At 32.4% G+C, this 23,077-nt stretch overlaps 3 protein-coding genes across 5 annotated transcripts in view; 2 read left to right on the forward strand and 1 right to left on the reverse strand.

Moving 5' to 3' along the window:
* The first annotated feature begins 58 nt into the window (after positions 1 to 58).
* On the forward strand, positions 59 to 3,143 carry LOC143202840 (gustatory and odorant receptor 24). The gene is made up of 7 exons (XM_076414695.1): positions 59 to 341; positions 457 to 682; positions 793 to 1,118; positions 1,169 to 1,561; positions 2,391 to 2,462; positions 2,526 to 2,615; positions 2,888 to 3,143. Exons 1-7 carry the CDS (start codon positions 207 to 209, stop codon positions 3,011 to 3,013), a joined length of 1,368 nt encoding a protein of 455 aa, XP_076270810.1. The 5' UTR covers positions 59 to 206; the 3' UTR covers positions 3,014 to 3,143.
* A 393-nt stretch (positions 3,144 to 3,536) lies between these two features.
* The window catches only part of ome (dipeptidyl peptidase 4 omega), a 67,440-nt gene continuing 47,899 nt past the window's right edge, over positions 3,537 to 23,077 (reverse strand). For all 3 annotated transcript variants that reach the window (XM_076414678.1, XM_076414679.1, XM_076414680.1), the window contains exons 3-15: positions 17,742 to 17,836; positions 13,745 to 13,819; positions 13,561 to 13,672; positions 13,104 to 13,232; positions 12,411 to 12,580; positions 12,263 to 12,357; positions 9,502 to 9,625; positions 9,223 to 9,449; positions 8,764 to 9,168; positions 8,473 to 8,667; positions 8,237 to 8,397; positions 4,246 to 4,457; positions 3,537 to 4,187 (exon numbers count right to left, since the gene is read on the reverse strand). In XM_076414678.1, coding sequence (XP_076270793.1) covers positions 4,092 to 4,187; positions 4,246 to 4,457; positions 8,237 to 8,397; positions 8,473 to 8,667; positions 8,764 to 9,168; positions 9,223 to 9,449; positions 9,502 to 9,625; positions 12,263 to 12,357; positions 12,411 to 12,580; positions 13,104 to 13,232; positions 13,561 to 13,672; positions 13,745 to 13,819; positions 17,742 to 17,836 — 2,096 coding nt within the window. In that variant the 3' untranslated portion in view covers positions 3,537 to 4,091. The remainder of the gene's footprint in view (positions 4,188 to 4,245; positions 4,458 to 8,236; positions 8,398 to 8,472; positions 8,668 to 8,763; positions 9,169 to 9,222; positions 9,450 to 9,501; positions 9,626 to 12,262; positions 12,358 to 12,410; positions 12,581 to 13,103; positions 13,233 to 13,560; positions 13,673 to 13,744; positions 13,820 to 17,741; positions 17,837 to 23,077) is intronic.
* Positions 4,574 to 6,951, forward strand: LOC143202832 (uncharacterized). The gene has a single exon (XM_076414681.1). The coding sequence runs from the start codon at positions 4,714 to 4,716 to the stop codon at positions 6,784 to 6,786; it is 2,073 nt and encodes a 690-aa protein (XP_076270796.1). The 5' UTR covers positions 4,574 to 4,713; the 3' UTR covers positions 6,787 to 6,951.

Here is a 23,077-nt window from a genome sequence, read left to right on the forward strand (position 1 = left end):
ATATTAACGGCTTATGATTAATTAGTCCTTTTTTTATCCAAAGAACTTGACCTGTTTCAGACAATGAAAAATGCATGTTATTATGCGCGTTTTATGGAGCAATTCAATGTCATTACAAATATTAGTTTTTCGGAACTGGTACAAACTGTTTTGAGATATTCAGTTTTTTTCAATTTATATTTGATCCCAAAATACGCTTTAAAAATATGTACGATCACTCTAATACTTTTAATCCAAGACACTTTAGTGTTGTTGATAATAGTTTACCACAAAGAAAAGCGAAAAATGTGTATTTGGAAGGAGCAATGTCGTTTTATAAGCCGCATACTCCAATTACAAAGGTAAGGGGTTTGATAGATTAGATAAAAATAACTTAGTTAAATGTTAAGTTTCTATATATTTTTACTAATAGTATATTGCATTTTATGCTCAACATATCTGTGTAATTTTTGCAAGGTTGTTCCAGCTCCAGGAAACCAAATTTACAATACACAACACAACGATAAACGAACGGTAATATCCGCTTTTCAAGAGAGCAACAGTAAAATGTTTGAGTCTCTAAAACCAATTTTTTTACTTCTTCGAACTATGGGTATATTTCCTATAAGGCACAAATCTGAAACCTTCAAAGTTTCTTTATCATGGATCGCTTATTCCTTAATTATATTAATGACTGTTGCAGGTAATTATACATAAATCGGCGTCACTCATTAGAATTAGCAAATTTCAGTTTATAACTTATTTAAGTTCAGGTTTCTGAAAATAATTATAAAAATTTAATTTTTTATTTAGGGTATATTGGCTATTTAAAATGGACCAAAGTCAAAATAACACAAAATGCTGATGGTCGGTTTGAGGAAGCTGTTATTGATTATCTCTTCACCGTATACCTGGTACCGATAGTTATAAGTCCGATAGCATTATATGAAGCGAGAAAACAAGCCGATGTTTTGACTCACGTGATGGCATTTGAAAAGATTTACAATAAGATAACCAAAAAATATCTGCAGGTGAATCTGTGGAAAAAAACAATTACCCTGAGTATCGCTCTTCCGCTACTTGGATGTATCATCATGGTTATAACACATCTGACTATGGCGGATTTTAACGTTATCCAAGTAGATATTTGATGTTTGTAATAATTTTTATTAGCGTGTATCCATTTTAGGTGATACCTTATTGCTATATAAATGTGTTGTCTTATATATTAGGTGGTGCTTGGTACATATACTGTGATATAATAGGAGAAGTGGCCACATTAGTGGCCGAGGATTTTCAACATGCCCTGAAAAACGTCGGACCGTCTAGCATGGTGGCTGATTACAGGTCCTTGTGGATGATGCTGAGCAGAATAATAAGAAACGTCGGGAATTCCTTCGGATACGCTTTAACTTTTCTTTGTTTGTACTTATTCTTTGTCATTACCTTAACCATATACGGCTTATTCTCGCAAATACAAGATGGGGTCGGTTTAAAAGATATTGGTCTTACCATAACAGCTGTCTCAGCTGTCACTATGCTATATTATATTTGCGATGAGGCTCACTATGCATCCGCGTGTGTAAGTATCTCTTCGAATTAGTTGACGTTTACTACGTTGAAAGTAAACTTTATGATGTTACGTATTTAAACTTATTAATTTGAAAAAACTTTATAATTTTTAATTCGTTAATATTAATGGTGTATGGTCAAACTTGGTTAATAGTTCATCCAATAAAACAACCAATGCTGGTCATAAAAATGTATGACGTTACGTTTGTCGGTTTATAACAACTAGTTATTATCAATAATGTTCTAAAGAATTTGGAGGCAATTTGGCAACATGGTCTACTAGTCGGGTCCACTAATCGAAATGGAATTTTATAGGCTCGTTCAGCTGCATGCTCCGACGCATCTGATAGCCTTTTTAGTGGAAATTAAATGAAAAGGAAAAATCTTCTCCGAATTTAAAACGAATTTCACATTTCTGAAAACTGCAATTTATAATATACTGCATATACTTTTAGTTCGTTTGAAATCTCCAATCTCATTATCAGACCGATATATACCATTGATAAGAAAATGCCATACATCTTAACAAATATACATCGTTAATATAGTTGAAAGTATTTAATCGTCATTTTCATCTAAACTACAGCAAACAAAAGGATTTTCATTTTAAGATTTTGGTTCTTGAGCTCTTTACAAAGTATTTTCTTTCGTATAAAGTCTTTCGTATATCATCATCATTTAGGTAGAAATTATCTTTAAAACATTTAATAGTTTATAATTTTTGACAAAATACAAACGATACCCAATTTAGTATTCTTCAATAGAGAATAAGTAAACTGAAATACAAAATTTATATTTTGGCTACTGAACTGCTAGGTTTATTTTAATAATTATTTTAGGTTCGAACTTATTTTCAAAAAAAGATCCTGCTCGTCGAACTCTCCTGGATGAATGATGACGCTCAGCAAGAAGTAAGTATTTTCATGTAAATCATATAAATTTGAACGGTATCTGAGGTAATGGTCCTTTTGCAGATAAATATGTTTCTGAGAGCAACTGAAATGAATCCGACAGATATGTGTCTTTGTGGTTTTTTCGACGTAAATAGGAACTTGTTTAAATCGGTGAGCTTCTAATTGAATGTTTTCATAAACATGTTGTTGTCGATCGGGGTTTTGTTGATAGTAAGTTGACGGCAAATATTATCACAAACTCTTGAATGGAAATAAGTCAGTGACGATTTTCTGGATAAAAAAGTAGCAAAAGTGTTAAATATTAGTCTTTATAAAAATACCCATATAAACAAAATATTAATCAAATGTAGAGAAAAAATAGTTAACAACTATAAAAATGAGTGTATTTTTATCTGTTTAATATATATCTTTTTAAATTTCAGTTGCTGGCCACAATGGTTACGTATTTAGTTGTTCTACTGCAGTTTCAGATCAGTATTCCCGAAGATTTATCAGATCTAAACTTTGGGAACAATACTTTTCACAATAAATCACTAATACATACATAGCTTTACCCTTAATTTGTTTTTAGATAAAAATGTAATAAATACATGTTTTTATACATATATTTTTAAAGCGCATTTTAAAAAATTGTGATTATGTATGGTGCACACTGTAATATTTATGATTTTATTATAAATATTAGGACCTTTTTCCCTTTCATCTTCGATTATTCGTGCATTATTAGTGTATCATATCATCAACAACCTCAAAAACAATCTAACGACTTCAAAATGATCAAGGACAAGCATCTAATAACTATTTTTAATTTTTTTTCTCTTTAATAATAAATCGACAAGTGGTCCACTCCGTATATGGCAATATTATATTCAAGCATAACTTGTACCTTAAAATAAAAATCTGGATATTTAGGACCTACATAGTATGCTTTAGATCAGGATAGAGGTATTTTAAATTAAAACAAACATTCAACTACTAAAAGAAAATACATTTAAATAGTTTTGTTTAAAGGGACAAACTACCACCTATTGATTCTAATATGTACTGTTAATAAATAATAGTCTGAATTACATTAATTTTTTTTTTCTGTTCAGGTATTTATTTTGCAATATTAAAAAAATATACTACATAAATATATCACAAATATAAGTATATATACAAGTTATATAGTAAATATACATATTGTACATATATCGTATATTGTACATATATACATACATACAATATAATACCTAAGAGACAAGGTGTTACTGTCACTTAATATTTTTCTAAATTATTCGACTTTGATGTTATCTCGTTTGCACATCATAAAACATTACAAAGCCACTTAACAATTCCGAATAAGGCAGTTCAAAAAAATGTACTATAAGAATTAAAATAATCAAAATCAGTCGCTCTAATAAAACAGTTAAAAAAAATCAACAGAGAAAGCCCAACAGGCAAAACAAAATATTTTTTGTACTTGTACTAGATGGTTTAAGACACTTTGTGATAAATAATTGCTGTGTAATATTTCTATAGAACACTGGAACCGATAGGAGCAACATGACAAAAATCTGAACATATAAAAAATAAATAATGTTGATGTTAATACTCCTTTGTTATTTGGTCCGAAAATAACCGTCTCTATTTGGTTTCAAAACATTCATCCAAGAAATTCTCTAAAGAGTGGTATAAGTGTGGCCTGACTAGTCCTAAGCTGTGATCTTCATCTGGATAACTCTAAAAATCATAATCAAATTTATAATAATACCATTAAAATATATATTTAAACAATTACCAGTTGTCTAAATAATATATCATTTCGCTCAAGTACTTTTGACCACATCATCGATTGTTGATAGTGAACATTATCATCAAAGGTACCATGAATAAGGAAATATTGCTTATGTTTTAATCCAGAATACCTAGTCAGTAGTTGACCGTTAATATATCCTTTCAAGTTGTCATCTGGAGTTGGTAGGCCCATAAATCTTTCAGTATATATCGAATCTGGAAAGGAGATTCAATATTATTTCGGTGGTATTATTGTTTTATTAATATTTTTTACACAAAGATGGTGCTATTTATATAATTTATTTTAAAATGACAAATGTCAAACATAATGTAAATCTGTAGACGCGCCAAAATAAGATGACATTTAAAAGTCATTTACAAATTTCAATATATTACGGATTTATTTATTTATTATAGCAATTTTAAGTATTTTTCATTCAATGAGTATGTATAGCAGAAAGTAGATAAGAACATGCATTTAGGTCATGTTCATAGTATATTATTCATACTTAATGCCTTGTTTACCACAGTGTTACTACAAACAGACACGGAAAACTGCAATAGTGGAAAAATTCGAACTGCTGGCACTGGCACTGTCCTGTTTAACCCTACTGACGTATACAAGACTTGTTGGTCTCAAGATGAACTGTCCATTATAACAGCGAGAATGATAATGGAAGACGTTATACCTGACCCCAGGATAATTTCCATACAGTGTAACGATGACATCACTGACATTATTGACTACTTCAAGGCGGTAATTGAGTTTATTCGCGGTAGCACCAAAGGTCGGAAGAAACATATTTTACTGATGGCACTGACTGATTTATTAGGCGGATATCTTCACTATGCGATACTACCCATGTCTCGCAAGGCTTACTATGCTGGAGCCGTCGAGTTTACTTACATGGAAAAGTTGATTCAACTCTACGAAGAAGTGAAATGGTTCCTGCGAACCAACGGACAAGGATGGACCAAACCCATGTTGATCACGAAAGAAGTTTCGGTACCGGTTATTGATATCGAGAAGGAGTTCAACGCCGAGAATACTAACAGCTGTTGTTCGAGGCTGTTGTTTTACGAACACGAGCCTTTAAAGTCGAAAACTAAACGATCTGCCACTACGGAGAAAGGTTTTTATTTTCCGTTACCTTTTTTTGACGCCAAACATAGTCCTAAAGCGATAGTGGTACCTTTGAAGCACTACGCCGTACGGAGCATCGAGAGCAGACGAGCGGCTTACATCATAATGAAATATTTCGTAACGGCCGAACGATGTCTTCACGACAGTAAGGCGAAGCAAGACCAAGTGCAAAAGTTCCAGAACAACTTGTACACTTGGATCGAGCACGACGTGATCCCTAAACTGGGCGATGATCGGTTTTACGCGGCTTTTGGCGGTGCGGTTCGCGTCTGGAACACGCTGAAGGTTCTTGGAGCCAGAGTGGGTGAAGTATCTTGCAACACCGATGAGAACGAAGAAGAAATGGCCGCCGTACCAGGCGCAGGGTGCAGCAGTCGAAGAACGAACCTGTTTATCGTCGCTATGCTGGTCATTATATTCGCCTGGTTCGTTATCGGTACCTGTTTCATCTGTTATCGCATGAGAAACTCGAAAAAAACCAAAACGCATCATGATGATAACAATAAAAAGTCAAGTTCCAGCGGATCCTTGAGTTCCTCCAAGTTTTCTTCATTCCTGTCGAAATCTTCGAGCAAATCATCGAAGGAACAGTACTGTAAATGCTGCGAGTATACTGTGAGTGAAAAATCTGTTGCCGATACCTCTACTAGCGAATATGATACGGAAAAGACGAAAAAGAAACCAAAACGAAAATTACTAGACGCCATAAACAAAAGAAACACGAAGAGTTCTCCGTGCGTGTGTACTGGTGATGGACCAGCTACTATCGAGCCTCAACAATCAGTTAAAGTTCTACCATCCATAGAGGAAATATCAGAACAGTCTCAGAACAAAGAACGGAAACCGAGCTTGAAACGGATATCTTTTGCTCAAGAGTCGAGTTTATCTAGTAGCGACAGCGGAGCGAAAGTCTGCGTGCCACCTTGGGTCAAAGTGAAGAATACTATACCCTGTCCAATTCTCGTCGATAAAACCACCAGCTACGTCACCTCGAAATCTAACACCGCTAAAAGTCAAACGGTTCCCGAAAATGTCGCCAACGAATCAACAGCCACAAATGAACCAGTGGCTACACAATCAACACCCACTGATAAGCCGGAAAATAACTTGGAAAGCGTAACTCCCGAAGAAAAAACTGAAACGTTAACAACGCCATCCAACCAATCGATCGAAAAACCATCTGAAACAGTGGAAGAATCATCGAACGTTGAGGATGAACAAAAATCAACGCCCCCAACCGATCCTTTGGAGAAGACTTACGAAAATTATCACATGGCCGCTTGTCATTCGAGCATGAGTGGATCTTACGATTTGTTTCACGGACAAGGTTACACTAAGCCTTACATATTTGGATATGATTTCCAAACATCTACTTCATCAGATCTAAGTGACGATGACTAAAATATATGTAAAACTGTAACTGTGTATTGTTATATTGTATAATAATTGTATAAACACTACATTTTAAAGAAATACTCTATTTACCTGACTTAATACACTAATTTTTATAATACAATAAATTTATAACAACTAAAAGGTTAAATTGATTTTTTCAGCTATAAACACTATTTAAGATTGGCAATGTAACATATTTTGATAAAATTCTGTAGATATATTAGTATAATGTCAATCATTGATACATTTTAGTCATTAATATTGCATGTTTAGTCCTTCCAATAAAACAGTCAATACATGTAATCAAAATTGATAATGCAACGTTGCCACACCAAATTTAAGTTTTCATTTATTTTGACTCTGACCACCAAATTATAATGTAAATAAAATAATGAAACAAAAATAACATTATAAAATATAATTTATTTTAACATTATAGTACATTTAATGTATATTTATTAAACTACAGTTAATTGAAGCAGACACAATAGTTTGTAGGTTAGAGTTGACATTATTATAACGGTTTTATTATTGACATTCACATATGACAATTGTGTCGACCAGTACCAACACAAATCGAATTTTATAGACCAATTTGGTTACATGTTCGGACGCATGAGACCTCATTGTCTCTTTTAAACTAGATCAATGCTAATTAAAAAATTGAGAAAGAAAAATTGTCCGAGTATGAAACGGATTTTAATATAAACTGAATTTGGCAATACGTTCGACGGTGTTGATGACGTGCATTGACTGTTTTATTGGAACTACTAAATATAGTATTTAAAATATAGCTTATTCCACTTACATGCAATAATTAACTACTGATTTATGTTATTCTGGTTTAAAAACTAAATTTCAACAATTATTTTTGCTTAACAAAGTTAAAATGATATTTAAGTATTTTATATTGATTGGTTTTATTTTAAAAAGTTAATATGTTTAATGTATTGCCTGCCGTAATTTGTAAATTCGTTTTAGAATCAGACATATTTTCCTTCTTATTTTATTCTAGTTAAAAAGAGATACAATGTTGTCTGGTTAGGTTGAAAACGTAAACGAATTAGCCTGTCAAAGTCGTCCGGTTGTCAGACGTATGTAACATTCTTGAAAGTAATAGTTATAAGAGGTTAAACTCCAACCTATAAACTAATGTAGCTGTATAATTAACTGCAGTTTTTAGATATACTATAATGTTAAAATAAGTTATATTTGATAACATTTTTGTTGAATTATTTATTTAGATTAGAATTTTGTTGTATCTCAAGGCCAAACTGAACTAAAACTCAGAGTTAATGTGGCAACATTGTGACGTTTTGATGTCACAAATTTAAATGACGTAAGTACAAAATAATTTTCTACTATTCCTACTAGCCAGTAAAACATACTTCAAGCAAAATAAAATGAAACTTAAAGTGCACTTGTATAGTGGAATATCACACAAAATAATACTTACCATATAATGTCCAGTCAGTTACTGGTGCTACGGATATGCCACATTTGAAAACATCTTTGGTATCCATAGCTAATGCCATACCAGCTGCATAACCTCCATAGCTCCACCCCCATATGGCTGTTCTTGTTGGGTCAACATAGTGTAGTTCTTCCTGTATCATTCTAAAGTTTTAATTATATTATTAGGTTGTTTTTGATATTCTACTGCGTTTATTTAATAAAAATAACTCTAATTACCTTGTGACATTTACTTGATCAATTACTTCGACTGTTCCTAAATTACGAAATCCAGAGAATAGCAAATTGTTCCCTCTTAAACCTGATCCACGCCCATCTATGGTGGCGTAGATGATGCTCTTGTTAGCTGCTAGATAACTGCCCCAATCTAAGGTGAATTTGTCGATAACTTGATATGTATCTGGACCTCCATATCTACAAAATAAGTAGAGCTGTAATGTGATTTCGAAATTATAAAACTATAAAACTACGAAGGAATCGATGAAGCTATAAGTATGTGTTACAACTTACACATTTACCAGCATGGGATATTTGGTATTTCCACTGGTATCCATGTTGGGTGGTAATTTTAGCATAACCTTTGCTGTAAAGCCTCCATCGACAGGAAACTCCAATTTCTTTCTGTCTGGCAGAGCTTTACCGTGAAGCAACTCGGTTAAAACACTATTCTCAGTCCACATAATTTTTTCCTCGCCATTTCCAGAAAGAATGGTGATATAGGGTATATCTGGACCCGCACAAGTCACCACCAGGTAGGAGGAATCCATACTGACTTCGGCAGAATTATACGTGCATTTTTCAGTCCCGTTGGAGGATGTCAAAGAGCAGGAAATACATTTAATGTCACCAGTGATCGGTGAGACCGAATAGACGTGTTGAACTGATGAATCCGTTGGGATAGTTGCGGTGTAGTATCTTAAATCAATAACATCGTTTTAATGACGCATTTATAGGGTTGGTTAAACTTACATCAGGTTGTTTTTACCATTCCAACCCAAAATTTCCGTCACGACATAAGCACCACCGGTTAAGAAACGTACGTCTGATTGTTCTTTAACGTCTAGTAATGCCAGATGCCTAAAGGCGTCTTTACCTTCGGTTTTGGATAAAAGTAAAGCTATTAGAGTACCGTCCTGGGATACCTTCGGTGGAACAAAAAGCTCTACCCAGCCACGGCTTTCGTAGATTGATTTAATCTACGGCGACGAAATATAGTTATTGGTAATAAAATGGATAAGAACTATTTACTATTTTTGGCACTGATGAACCATTTTCATATAATACGACAGCGGCTTGATTTTGAACCCTGTTCATCCATATTGCTACTACTGAATCAGACGATGACCAAACTACAGCTGTGATCACTGGTTGTCTAAAACAATATATCAAATAGATAACTAGATGGAAACCGAATTATATACATATCGTAATGATATAACTTAAATTAAAATTTTATTTAAAAATATAAAATAGTAATATCAATATAAAACGATAATAAATAATAACGTTGATTAAGCCAAAATGTTTATTTGCTCATGCTAAACGCGGGACATCCTTAATATTACTACTTAAGAAGGTTTATTTTTCTTACAGTAACTACGTTATGATTTTTGCGAAACTTTTTTTGAAAGGGAAGAAATATTTGGAACCTGTCAAGATATATTTTGATGAATACAGAATAAATTTTTAATATTCAATATAATGATACGATGAATAATTTGATATAATAATGATCTGAAACTAGTTTCCTTGTTTTAATTCAAATCTAACAAAATATTCGTTACTATATTATAAAATTATCACATTATCTTAAATGTAGGCCTTCCAAATAACTGAATAATTTTCGACTATTTAAATTTCTGCCTACAACAGCCAAATAAACTATAACTTCCCTGCGTAGAGACTATTTGAGAAAAAAATCACGAAATTCGTGTGATATTTCAATTTAAAATGGGCAACTACTTCCTTAACACGACGGCTGTGGGTTTGTTATATGAAATCTCTTATCTTAATGGATATTTTAACGTTTAACTAAAGCTGGCTTAGAAGCTTTTAGCCCTGTTTTATGGTCAAGTCGAAATCGCGTATTAAAAATCTTCATTTTATTTATACACGCCTTCAAACAAGCGAAAAAAAATCCATGTTCATGATTATAACATAAAAATAAAAAAAAATCATATATATTTATATTTAATTCTAAGTTGTTGCAGTTCTGAAAATAATCTTAGTCATGATACTTTTGGTAACAGGTCAATTTAAAAGTCCCCAGCCTAGAACATAGATGGCGCTACTAGAATTAAATCCATATGTTTTTTAATTAGCCCTAACCCTCAAAAGATGCGTGTACAAATTTGACAGTTATCGGATCATTAGTTTGTGAATTATAGCATTTTGAGTAAAGCAACATTTGTTATGGTGAAAAAAATGGATAAAATGGAATTTCGCGTGTTGATAAAATATTGCTTTTTGAAGGGAAAAAATACAATTGAATCAAAAACTTGGCTTGATGCCGAGTTTACGGACACTGCCCCAGGAAAATCAACCCTCAAGGATTGGTATGCTAAGTTTAGACGTGGTGAAATAAGCACCGAAGACGGTGAACACCCAAAAGAGGTTATTACCGAAGAAAACATTAAAAAAATTCCTAAAATGATTTTGAATGACCGTAAATTTAAATTGAAGGAAATAGCAGACACTCTAAAGATCTCAATTGAACTTGCACATCATATCATTCATGAATATTTGGGTATGAGAAAGCTCTGTGCAAAGTAGGTGCCGCGCGAGGTTACTTTTGACCAAAAACAACGACGAGTTGATGATTCGAAGCAGTGTTTGAACATGATCCAGCGTAATAAACGCGAGTTTTTGCGTCGATATGTGATAATGGATGAAACATGGCTCCATCATTTCACTCTGAAGTTCAATCGACAGTCATCCGAGTGGACTGCACACGATGAACCCACTCCAAAGCATGGGAAAACGCAAAAGTGGGCTGGCAAGGTTATGGCCTCTGTATTTTGGGATGCGCATGGAATAATTTTCATTGACTACCTTGAAATAGGAAGGACCATCAACAGCGACTATTACATAGCGTTATTGGACCGTTTGAAGGATGAAATCGCCGAAAAAACGGCCGCATTTGAAGAAAAAGAAAGTGCTGCTTCGCCAAGATAATGCATCGTGTCACAAGTCAGTGAAAACGATGGAAAAAATCCATGAATTGGGCTTCGAATTGCTTCCTCATCCACCGTATTCTCCAGATCTGACCCTCAGCCACTATTTCCTGATCTCAGATCTCAAAAGAATGCTCACTGGGAAGAAATTTTCATTTCAGGCCTATTTTGAAGCAAAGGACAAATCGTACTACAAAAATTGTCTCGAAAATGTCGCTATAATTAGTATATCACCCTTGAAGGGAATTATGTTGAATAAAAAAACTAATTTTGCCAAAAAATGTGTTTTACTATGGTAGGCCGGGGACTTTTCAATAGACCTGTTATAATCTTCAGTGATGTAGTAATTTAAACTTATTAACACTTTGTTGATTATTAAAATTTTATGAAATTTAGTTTTAATTAAGCGCTATTTAAAAAAGCTTAGTGAGTTTTAGTTCTTAAGATAGTTTGCATGTATTTTTATATACAGACATTTGTTATTGTAGTTAATGTTATATATTAAACATATTTCTGATCTTGTATTGAAAATATTGTTAAGTCAACCACTAGTACTATTAATATGTGATTTTTAAGTTATTCTCTTTAGTTTTTTGTGAGAGAAACATCATAAACATACTACAGAGCGATCAGTAGTATATCTTAAAAAGTATTACGAATTTTATATTATTAAGGTGTATTATCTGTTTGAATTATTTTGTATGTGTAAAACTTAATGTCCAAAATATGTTGTCTACCTTCGTCTGTGCAAATGAGAAGTTAATAAAATACCATATATACTATTTTTACTTTATTTAAGATTGAAGTTTTTTTATACACTATTTCTATATACTTACAAATTCTCTAGTTCTGTTGGCACTTCTAATTCGGAAGTAATATATCCATCTAAATCTACGTAAAACAGTTGAACCGTTGGGTTGGGTGTTCCTGCCTTAGATATAAATAAATCTTTACTTAAGAAAAATTAGTACTACTACTACTTACTTTGGGGTATTTTATTATATTAGCCCGGGGATACTGGAAGTATAAACTGCCCGGCTCCCCATAAACAGGAACCACCATGACCGGTGTTGTACTATCGTTAAATCTGACGAAAGATAACTTTTTGCCATCTGGTGAAAACCACAGAGCTTTGTTTGAACTGAATATTTCCTCTGCAATAGAGAAAACCTTAACATCAGGTATTTTATTTCGACAATATTAGCCGCAGAGCTTATATTGTTATTATAGTTTAATTTCAATTTTTAATCTATACGAAACTTCGCCATTTCATAAATATTAGTGACAAAAAGTTCGTGGTGGAGTTGTCTCCGATAGATGGCGCTAATTATCTCATAATTCAAGATTATAGGGGATTGTGCAAGTTGTACTTAAATATGAATAACATTCAATTTAGTTTGGTTATGACGACGTTTTCATTGTTTTTAGGTTCGTATTTCGTTGGAAAGTAAATTTAGTTAGATATTGTTTCCCTTTGAGGAAAAAATCATCACAATATTGTTACTATTATCAGTATTTTAGGAGAATCAGTGGAAAGGAAAATTGAGAAACTTAACTAAAAATTGAATTAAACTTAAGTGAACGTATACTTATTATGTGTTTAAAATTTTGTATTAGCCAAAATTATAAGTATAATAGTTTGTAATTGTTTTATTATATATAATATAATAAAATTACCTTCATATACCCAATCTGGCATTCCATTAGTAATAAAGCCTGTAGTATTTGTTATTTGTATGGTTTCATTAGCTTCTGCTCCTATTTTGTAGTAAATGTTGTTTTCAAAAATAAAAGCCAATCCGTTACCTAAAAATGATAAATACCATGAGAATAATACATTAACATATACCATTTAACATTAAGTATATTCAATATTCCTTATTTAAAATAACGCAAGAATTTCTACAAAATCTAAAGATTATTTATTCAAAGTCCTAAAATGGCTGCTTGTACTTGTACTGGTACGCAACTACAAATAAATTATCTTAATATTAATTTTCTAACACCACTTCAAAACTGTGTTACCTTTCAAAATTAATTACTTAATGTTACAATTAATTTTTTAAAAGTGCCCTTCTATTTACGGGATATTTTATTCAGTCTGTATAATAGTTACTTTTAATTATATGCTTACCAACAGGCGCCCACTTCACCAGCAATAAATCCAATCCGTTGTTTAACATACTCCTTATGCCAGTCTCTAAATTAATTACGCTATAACGGGCTTTAAAACTATGCCTGTAGAGCTGAAAATAACGAAATATTTATGGTTGGACTTAATAAAATGTATGGAATACAGGAATATTAACAAAACTTACTTTTTGATAGTCATGTGATACCAGCAAATAGCGTCCATCTGCTGAGAGATCAAATTCTATAGCACTAGGTAAAATCTGAAACATTAAAGAGTATTAATAATGTTAATGGTTTAATATAGTTTATCCAATGTTGGTGTGAACATATGTCATCTCTTCATAGAGATAAAAAACCTAATATCAACACACCATTTGGGTTTATTAACAGGCATTCAACAATTGACTAGGTCCACAGAATAACAGATGTTACTGAAAAAGCCTAGGAAAGTAAAAAAGTACGCTCAGCTATATTCTTAAATGTAGCACAAACCTTCGATAAGGTTTGGCATGAAGGCCTTGTTCATAAACTACAGAAAATGCTACCAAAACAACACACCGAACTATAAAAATCGTACATTACAACCAAAATGTTTACAGTCAAACTAGAAGAAATCTACAAACAACTCTACAATAAAAGAAGCTAAAGCAGGTGTACCACAAAGAAGTGTACTGGGACCAATGCTTTATCTACTCTACACTTGTAATATACCACAACTGGAGAATATTACGATGGCTACATTTGCTGATGATACTGCGATTATAGCTGTCGGAGACAATAGTGAAGCAACCTCACGAAAATTACAGCAGGCAAGTAACAATATGAATAATTGGACACAAGTTTGGAAAATAAGAATTAATGAAAATAAATCTGTACATGTACAGTTCACTTATAAACAGACCGTACAGCAAAACTTCGCTGGAAGTAATATATAAAGAAGAATAGAAAAGAACTAAAATTAAAATGTTTAAATTATATTTGGGTGCCGTTATATATTTATTAGTCAGATATTAGATTCTCAATGAGTGATATGATATTACATATTGCTATTAGTGCTCTTTCATTGGGCTTTATTTTTTATTGACTATGGTTTTGCAATAACAAATAAAACAGTCAATGCACGTCATCAAAATTAATGACGTCAGCACGTCACAATGTTGGAATATTAAATTTGACTTTTGATTTATTTTAACTTTGACGCATAACAAAATGCTAATAATATTCAAGAATTTTGCATGCATTTGCTAACATGTTCTGACGCATCATATATTTATCTCTTTTGAAGTAGGATAAAATGAGAAAGAAAATTCCGTTATGAGTTTAAGACGGATTTTACCAAACATTATCACTTCCAGTTAGGATATTTTAAAATTGATGTCGCATCATCTGGTGGAACAGCACTTTTGTGGTATATCAAAAATGAATTATTCAAATGGAATATTGCCATTTTGCCACAGTTTCTTTTCAAAGAGTTTACAAATAGCCTATATACATATCAAGTTCCCTGGTAAACTTATAGATGACGCCACCCCCTTCCTAAACCTAACCTAGTAATTAAAGTTCCAAACGTTAGCTGTCAAAATGTCATGGCAATCTGGCCTTTAAAAGTGACAGAGATTTTAATAAAACAGCTTTTATTGAAAGACAATGGCTGTGAAACAATTAAATGAAAATTCTGTTCGGTTTAATTTGCTTTGCCATCCAGCATCTGGACTCATCAGCATCTAGTTCTCAGTGATTACTCTACTGGCAGATCATAAAAACGAAGAAGTAATTTCTGAAGTCGAAGTCTATTTTGAAAGCTAGTACAAATCTTCACGAAAACAATCTGTGGAAATGGTATAAAAAATTAGACGAACCTTGAACAGAATGTGTTATTCTTAAACAAGGGTAATTTGATGACTAAAGTCAAATTTTGCCTGAAAGTTCTTTTGTTACTCTGGAGCTTATTGTGTGATACGTTTATTTTATTTCTGTCGTAATATTAAGTTGTAAAATACAATAATTCAACACTGTATCCAAAAGATATTACATACTATATAAGAAAAAAAATAGTAATATGTGTATCTGCCGATTAGTACTGTTATTTCCGAAAGTAAGTGGTTATGGGGAATCCATTTTCAACCAATATACAACGGACCACTTCCAGTTTACATTCGTTAGTCATTTTGTATATAAATAGTTTCACGTGAGCAATGAGATAATATATGCTAATAAATATTGGAACCTTCATTGGTTTAGTCAATTATATTTCGCTAAAATAAAGTTAATAATTCAATATTATTACAGTAGTTCTGTACACATTTTAATGTTCTCTATAAAAACAGTATTTACTAGAATTTCCATGAAATAATTACTAATTTAGTTATTATTTATTATCTCTCTCTTTTTTTAATTTAATATCTAATATTCATAAGGTGGGCTATATGGGAAAACATAGCATACTAGCCGTGTATTAATATAACCGGTTGTAAATGGTTGATAATTCCCCAAATATGAGGTAAATTTCATCTTATAGAGAAAATTATTGTATAAAGTTAATACAAGAACAGGCTAGAGATTAATACACACATATTTGTAGAATGTCAACTAAGAGAACGTTATGTTTAATAGAATAGGAATAATATGATCGGTGAAATGTGTAATCTCTCAGATTTCATTCTATCAAGATAAATCGTTGGTTAGCGGGAATCGTTATGAGTAGTTTTAGAGCAATGAATTAGGAGTAGAAATCCATTTCCGACATCAATGAAGTAACTGGCTCTTGGGCTTTTGGTACAAGAATGGGACAACATTCCGTTGTAATCTATTCAGACAAAATTCTGCAATTGGATTTTCACTTTTAAAGGAAATGGTGGATCAACAACTTATTTCTAAATTAATACGAGGGTCACTATTTATATTTCGAGAGTTGGCAACACCGTTGTCATGTGAGTCCATCTGACGGTTCCATCGTAAAGTTTGACGTTTTTAACGATATACGTACTCAGAACATTTTGTCGCACGGACGCTATTCGTTTATTTTATATCTAGTTGAAAGTTTCGTTTCGCCAAAAAATGAACTGAATCGTGAACATTTTCGTGCGATGATTTTTTACGGTTTTCGAAGTGGATTATCACAATAAGAGTGCATCAAACAACTTAATTTGATTTTTGGCGATGAAGTTCCATCAAAAATCACCGTGTATCGCTGGTTTAATACATTTAATCGTGGTCGTAGTTCGCTGTCCGACGAGTTTCGTGAAGGTCGTCCAAAATCGGCTGTTGTACCAGAAAACATCGATGCTGAATGCGAAATGATTAAGCAAGATCTTTATGTCACCTACTGCGAGATTGAGGCATCCCTAAGCATTACTTCCACCAGCATATATGCGATTTTACATAAATACTTAGCTGCGCGAAAGTTATGTTCGCGTTGGATCGAACACAATTTGAAAATCGCTAAAAAAGGCTCGTGTCGATTGGGTGTTCTAAGATGAACCAAATCCAACAAAAGTTGTTCGCGCACGAAGCACTTCAAAGAAAATGGTGGTCTGTTTCTTCGGGAAAAGTGGTCATATTGCAACAGTGCCTCTAGAGGATCGTAGAACAGTAAATTCTGATTGGTACACAACCATTTGTTTGCCAGAAGTCTTCGGTGAAATAAGAAAAACAAACAAGAGACGCCGGATTGTCCTTCACCATGACAATGCGAGCTCTCACACATCGGCTCAAACAAGAGACTATTTGAGCACTCAAAACATCGAATTGATGGGTCATCCGCCGTACAGCCCTGATTTGGCACCCAATGACTTCTTTTTGTTCCCATCCGTGAATAATAAACTGCGTGGTCAACGAATTTCATCGCCCAAAGAAGCTATTGAAGCGTTCAAAAATTGTTCAAAAAAAATTAGTTTAAGTTGGCAAAATGTGTTAAAGGTGGTAATTGTTGGGAATGTGATTTTAAAACTTAAGTATTGTAGTTTAATATACTTTTGTTCCGATTTTCCTAATTGTTCTTATTCGTGCTTTATAAGTAAGTGTACAACCTCATAGAATAAATATAGTCTAATAAATTTAAAAACATATATATTAATAGAAAAGTGTTACCCAAAAAAACACTAAAATATCCGGATTTTTTCATGAATATTATAAGAAATAAAATAAATGTTATGTTATATATTAAATATAAATTATACTTACACTACTATTGACATGTAAAATAATCTTGGACGACCCAGCCGTCACATCATACAACATCAAGTGTCCTTCATCACTGGTATATAGAAATTGATCACCTACAAGTAAAACAACATGGTGTTAGTAATCTGTAGCATTATATATCAACAATATTCATCAGTAAATCACAAATACATACATACTATAATACAATAATTATATAGATTTATAAATAATTCCCAACAATAAGTCATAAAAATAACAATAATTCAATATCGATTTTTATATTACGTTATAAAAATGTTTCGTTATGAATCTGTATATTGGCTTTATATTAGCAGATATTGAAATTCTAAAATTAATACAAACATAAACACACAGTTAGCTGGAAGCAATTTAAGGAAACAACTAAATAAAATAGAAATAGCCTATTTATATATAGGTTATCTTTTATATTTCAGGCTTTGTGATTAAGAAGGTTATGTATAAAAAATATTTTAATATATTCCTCAATGTTTAATATACTTTTAAGACATACAGATTAAAACTCAATTTCGAAATCTTTATTTTCGATTGATACACCTTCAATACTTAAATTTTGAGGGCTACCCTTCAGTAATTTTTTAAGCTTTTTTTATGTAAAACAACAAAAAATAAATAAGAAGAAGTCAATGAGTACTAAATCAAGACTGTATTGTATTTATTCGTTGCGATGACATTGCGTTGTTTCTTGGTCTGTGACCTTTTTTGCCTCACTAATACGATGACCTCAAAATATATAAACAATCGCTTCAAAAGTGGTGATTTTGATACCGAACGCAAAGATCCTTCTAGACAGTCAAAGCAACCTGAAGACGAGGACTTGTAGAGATTACTCGATGGAACCATACATGGGGAACACACAACAATGTTATTCTTCAGCATAACAACGCTCGTCCACATGTTGCAAAACAGGTGAAAACATACTTCGAAACATTAAAATGGAAAATGTTATCTCACTCTCAGTCTTCTCCAGACCTTGCTCCTTCTAATTACTACTTGTCCCGATATAAGAGTCATGACCTTTCTGAGTCTTGAATAGCTTGAAAAGGCACATCATTCTATCGAATGGAAATCCCTAAATTGCCTGAAAGATGGGAAAAAACAGTAACTCTCGATGGAGAACACTCAATAAAATACATTGTGCCGATTTCTTACAGTAATGTTTCAAATTATAAAAGAATCCTTTAAAACTAATTTATGGGCCTAATATATGTTGACGTAATTACCCCGCACTCACTTTGCTTTCGTATTGATGCAAATACAACCGAACATACATAATGTAAAATAAAATATTTTTCCAAAAAATTATCGAACCGACTTCAAAAAATAAATAAATAACTGACTAAAATCTTGAAAATAATCAAACTTGACTTTTAATACAAAAAAAACGTTTTAAAATAAAATATGTACGTAACAGTCATTGTAATAATTAAATAAAAATCAGTTTCAAGTTGGTGCCGAGCAATACAAAAAAATTGAACTGAATTCAAAAAATAAATAAGGAACTCACTAAATGTACATATATATATATATATATATATATATATATATATATATATATATCTATATATGTATATATATGATTAGACTTTATTTGATTACGTCTTATTAACCGACTTCAAAAAAGGAAGATGTTCTATGTTCGGAAGTCGTTGTTGAAGTTGATTAATAAGACGTAATCAAATAAAGTAAAAACATTACGATTTAATTCCTGAATCTAGTATAGTAATTTAACGCTTCTAATAGACCTATTTATAATTATCAATTATTTATACTAACAATAAGCAGATTCCTAAGAAATCTCAACGCTACAATTCAAACAAACATTTATTGTTATGTCGTCCGCAAAATATCAATCACCCATTGTACCCATATCAGTTGAAATAATTGTGACATCTTATTAACGCATGAAGATTAGACCAGCTGGCCATAATCGTACAGAGCCAGCGTAGGTTCAGTTTGTTTTAACATATATTATTGACGCAGTGAAAGTACTTCCAACGCATCATTAGGATCTGTTTGTCGACATTCACGCCAATTTCTCTTTTAGTCGCTGCATTCCACAGTACACTTACGAAAGATCAAAGCCGACTGCACCATTATTCCGTTTTATATCGAAGCGGTATAAGGGCAACCTGTTGAACGTTACGACATCGAATTTCAGTCCATAACACAATGCAGCAGATCGTTTGCGAAAAAAAAAAAGAAATCGGCAATATCTAACTTTAAAGAAATTCAGTATAACGGTTCTTGTTTCAAAAATTCTCTTGTGAATTTTGAACTTAGTTTGTTATATTATTTTAAATATATTAACGTTAATACTAGATTGTTCAATAAGTTCGTGGAGCGCCATCTATTTATCAATAACAGAATTAAAGCTTTCACCCCATTTTACGTAGGCAATGGGTATCGTGTTTAAGAGAACAAATATAAATGTTCCAATATTGAAAAAAAATCTCCTATGAATTCAGTTTTATTGGCATTCGTTTTGCTTTCGAGTGTATATGAATTATAAAATGACAAAAAATTTTAAACACAAAAACTATTAGTTTACTCGAACAACTATTTTATTTAAGGAATAAAGAGACGACTTAAATTGTTGATTGATTTAAAGAAATTTTCCATAAAAGAAGCTTGCAGGTTTTTGCCAAGGAACACCTATCTAGTGGTCTCATCCATCACACTAGAAATAGTGTTCGTAGTTCGTAAAATATATTAATAATAACTAACATATAGTAATTCGTAACATATATTGATCAGCGTTTAAAAAGTATAGTAGTAAGGAGCATTATTAAGGGAATTTATTAAAATAAAACTTTGGTAATTTCCTAGTATCATCTAATGTAGAATAACTCTTTACCAACTAATAATTTGCGCTCAAGGTTGGGGGTTAACAAAAATTTAAACGCAGTTCTTGATATTGTATATATATATATATATATATATATATATATATATATATATATATATATATATATAACCTATAAAAATAAATGATAACCAAAACCTTTTGCTGACTGATTAGATATCTAGGAATGCCCTTAGATGTTGGACTTCGCTGGAAAATTCATGTCAAAAAACAATCTGAAGACAATATGTTGGCTATTTGAAAGAAATTCCAAGTTGTCTACATATAATAAACTGTTCCTACATAAGCAAATTTTGAAACCCGTTATGCCATTTAACTTTGGGTTTTTGTCAGTAAGAGTAACATCCCAGTGATCCAGTGTTTCCAGAATAAAGCATTAGACATATAGACTATCTAGGAAGATAGATATCTTAATCGGCTCTATCTTAATCTCTGGTATAATAATGTTTATACATGTCACTGCTGTTTTTCTATTAAATGCACTTCTACACTAATATATACTACATGTTCCTTTCAGTGAAGTTTTGTATCAAAATGTATTCGAGATACTTTGTGTTCTTGCTATATGGAATGATGGTATTATTTATTGTTATTGGTGCTTGTGTGGTCTAATTATATGAGAACGACACATGATTTCCTTTCATTAATTTTTATTTTGTTACTTGTCTGTTGTAATTTTCGCGTGGTTTCTTCGCTATACTTTTCGATAACAAGAATCGCAGTATCAGCAGCAAATCTACCTATCATGATATTTTAACTTTGTGTTATATCACATGTGTACAGTAGATAATGATTTGGCCCCAAGACATTTCCTTATAATACACCTGCTTAGGTTTTTTTTATTGTACAGTAGGGTTCCTCTGGTTTGAGTTTAATCATTTTAACTGTAATGTAAGATTTTAATAGTGGTGTGTTGTTTCGGTAACATTAACATTCTCCTGCGGAAGTTGTCACAGAAATTAACAACAACTTCAATCCTGAAAAGGCTCGTGGAATTCATTAGATTTTACCTGGATTATTTAAAGAGCTGCCACGAAAAGCAATAATCATGTTGACATATATATTCAATGCCTGTTTGAGACTGAACGATTTTCCGAAATGTCTCAAGCTTGCTCGAATAATTATGCTTGAAAAACCTGACAAACTGGCAGAACAAGTTGGATCTTACAGGCCTATTTCGTTGCTACCTGCGATATCAAAATTATTCGGTAAACTGTTGTTAAAAGGCATTAAACCATTTATAGAAATACCAGATATTCAGTGTTGATTTCGGAATCACCATTCGACAATCGACCAAGTACACAGAGTAACGGCGGTTGTTGAAAAGGCATTCGAAGAAAAGAAATACTGCCCTGTAATATTCCTTGATATCTCACAAGCTTTTGACTGGGTATGGCTTTTGGGATTAATCTACAAAATGAGCACCGCGTACTTCCTACACCGGAATTACTGTCGACTGCTGGAATCATATATTTTCGAGAGAAAATTCGAATTGTGAGAGAAAGTTTCACATCAAGGGGTATTCTCAACACTTAAACCTATTTTGGTTGGAGCTCTACAAGGTAGTGTCTTGTAACCATTTTTATATTTGCTCTAAACTGCTGATACCCCAACAACAAAAGAACCAATCTCTGTCTAAGGCTATAGATCAAGATCTAGAAAGGGACTAGAGACTGGAAAATACAGCTTAATGGCTCCAAATCTGTTCATGTTAATTTTGCTTTACGGCGAATTGACAAAAACCTAATTATATCACTTGCCGGATACCCGATTCCTCAAGCAGGATCAATTAAATACCTCGCAATACATCTTGACGGTAAGTTAAACTGGAAATATCATGTCAGACAAAAAACAGATCAGATTAGACTTAAACTCAAGCAACTGTACTGGTTAGTCGGAAGATGCTCTCAACTTGACTTACAAAGTCTATTTGGGCCTATGGGGTGCAAATATGGGGTTGCATAAAACATCAAACCAACGGGTAATCCAACGCACCCAAAACAAAGTACTACGATTAATTACCAATACTTATAGCTACGTAACCAGCGAAGAGCTGCACCATAACCTCGGAGTCAAATGGATCCAATCCAACGCTAAGTGATCCAAGATTTCGCCCTAAAACATGATAAGGTTGCTAAATCACAGCAACGTGGAAGCAATACACCTACCGAACAACACGCAGGAAATGAGAAGATTGAAGCGAACAAAGCCACCCGAACTGGTTTAGTGTATAAGTGTATTTTTAAGTTTAGCTGAAGTGGGTTAGTTTTATTCTAATTTGGGAAACACATATTGATGTATTAAACCCGTACACCCTTTGTTTATATATTAATGCAAATACAATAGAATAGTAGTAATAAATTTATTTATAAATCAATATTGTACTAAGCATATCGAATGTAAGATGTAATTTATTAAAAAATACTATACCTTATCAAAGGCTTGTGCT

This window comes from Rhynchophorus ferrugineus, unplaced genomic scaffold (genome assembly GCF_030347505.1).
Source record: "Rhynchophorus ferrugineus isolate W39M unplaced genomic scaffold, kcgeb_rfMv2 rfM9, whole genome shotgun sequence".
Lineage (NCBI taxonomy): Eukaryota > Metazoa > Arthropoda > Insecta > Coleoptera > Curculionidae > Rhynchophorus > Rhynchophorus ferrugineus.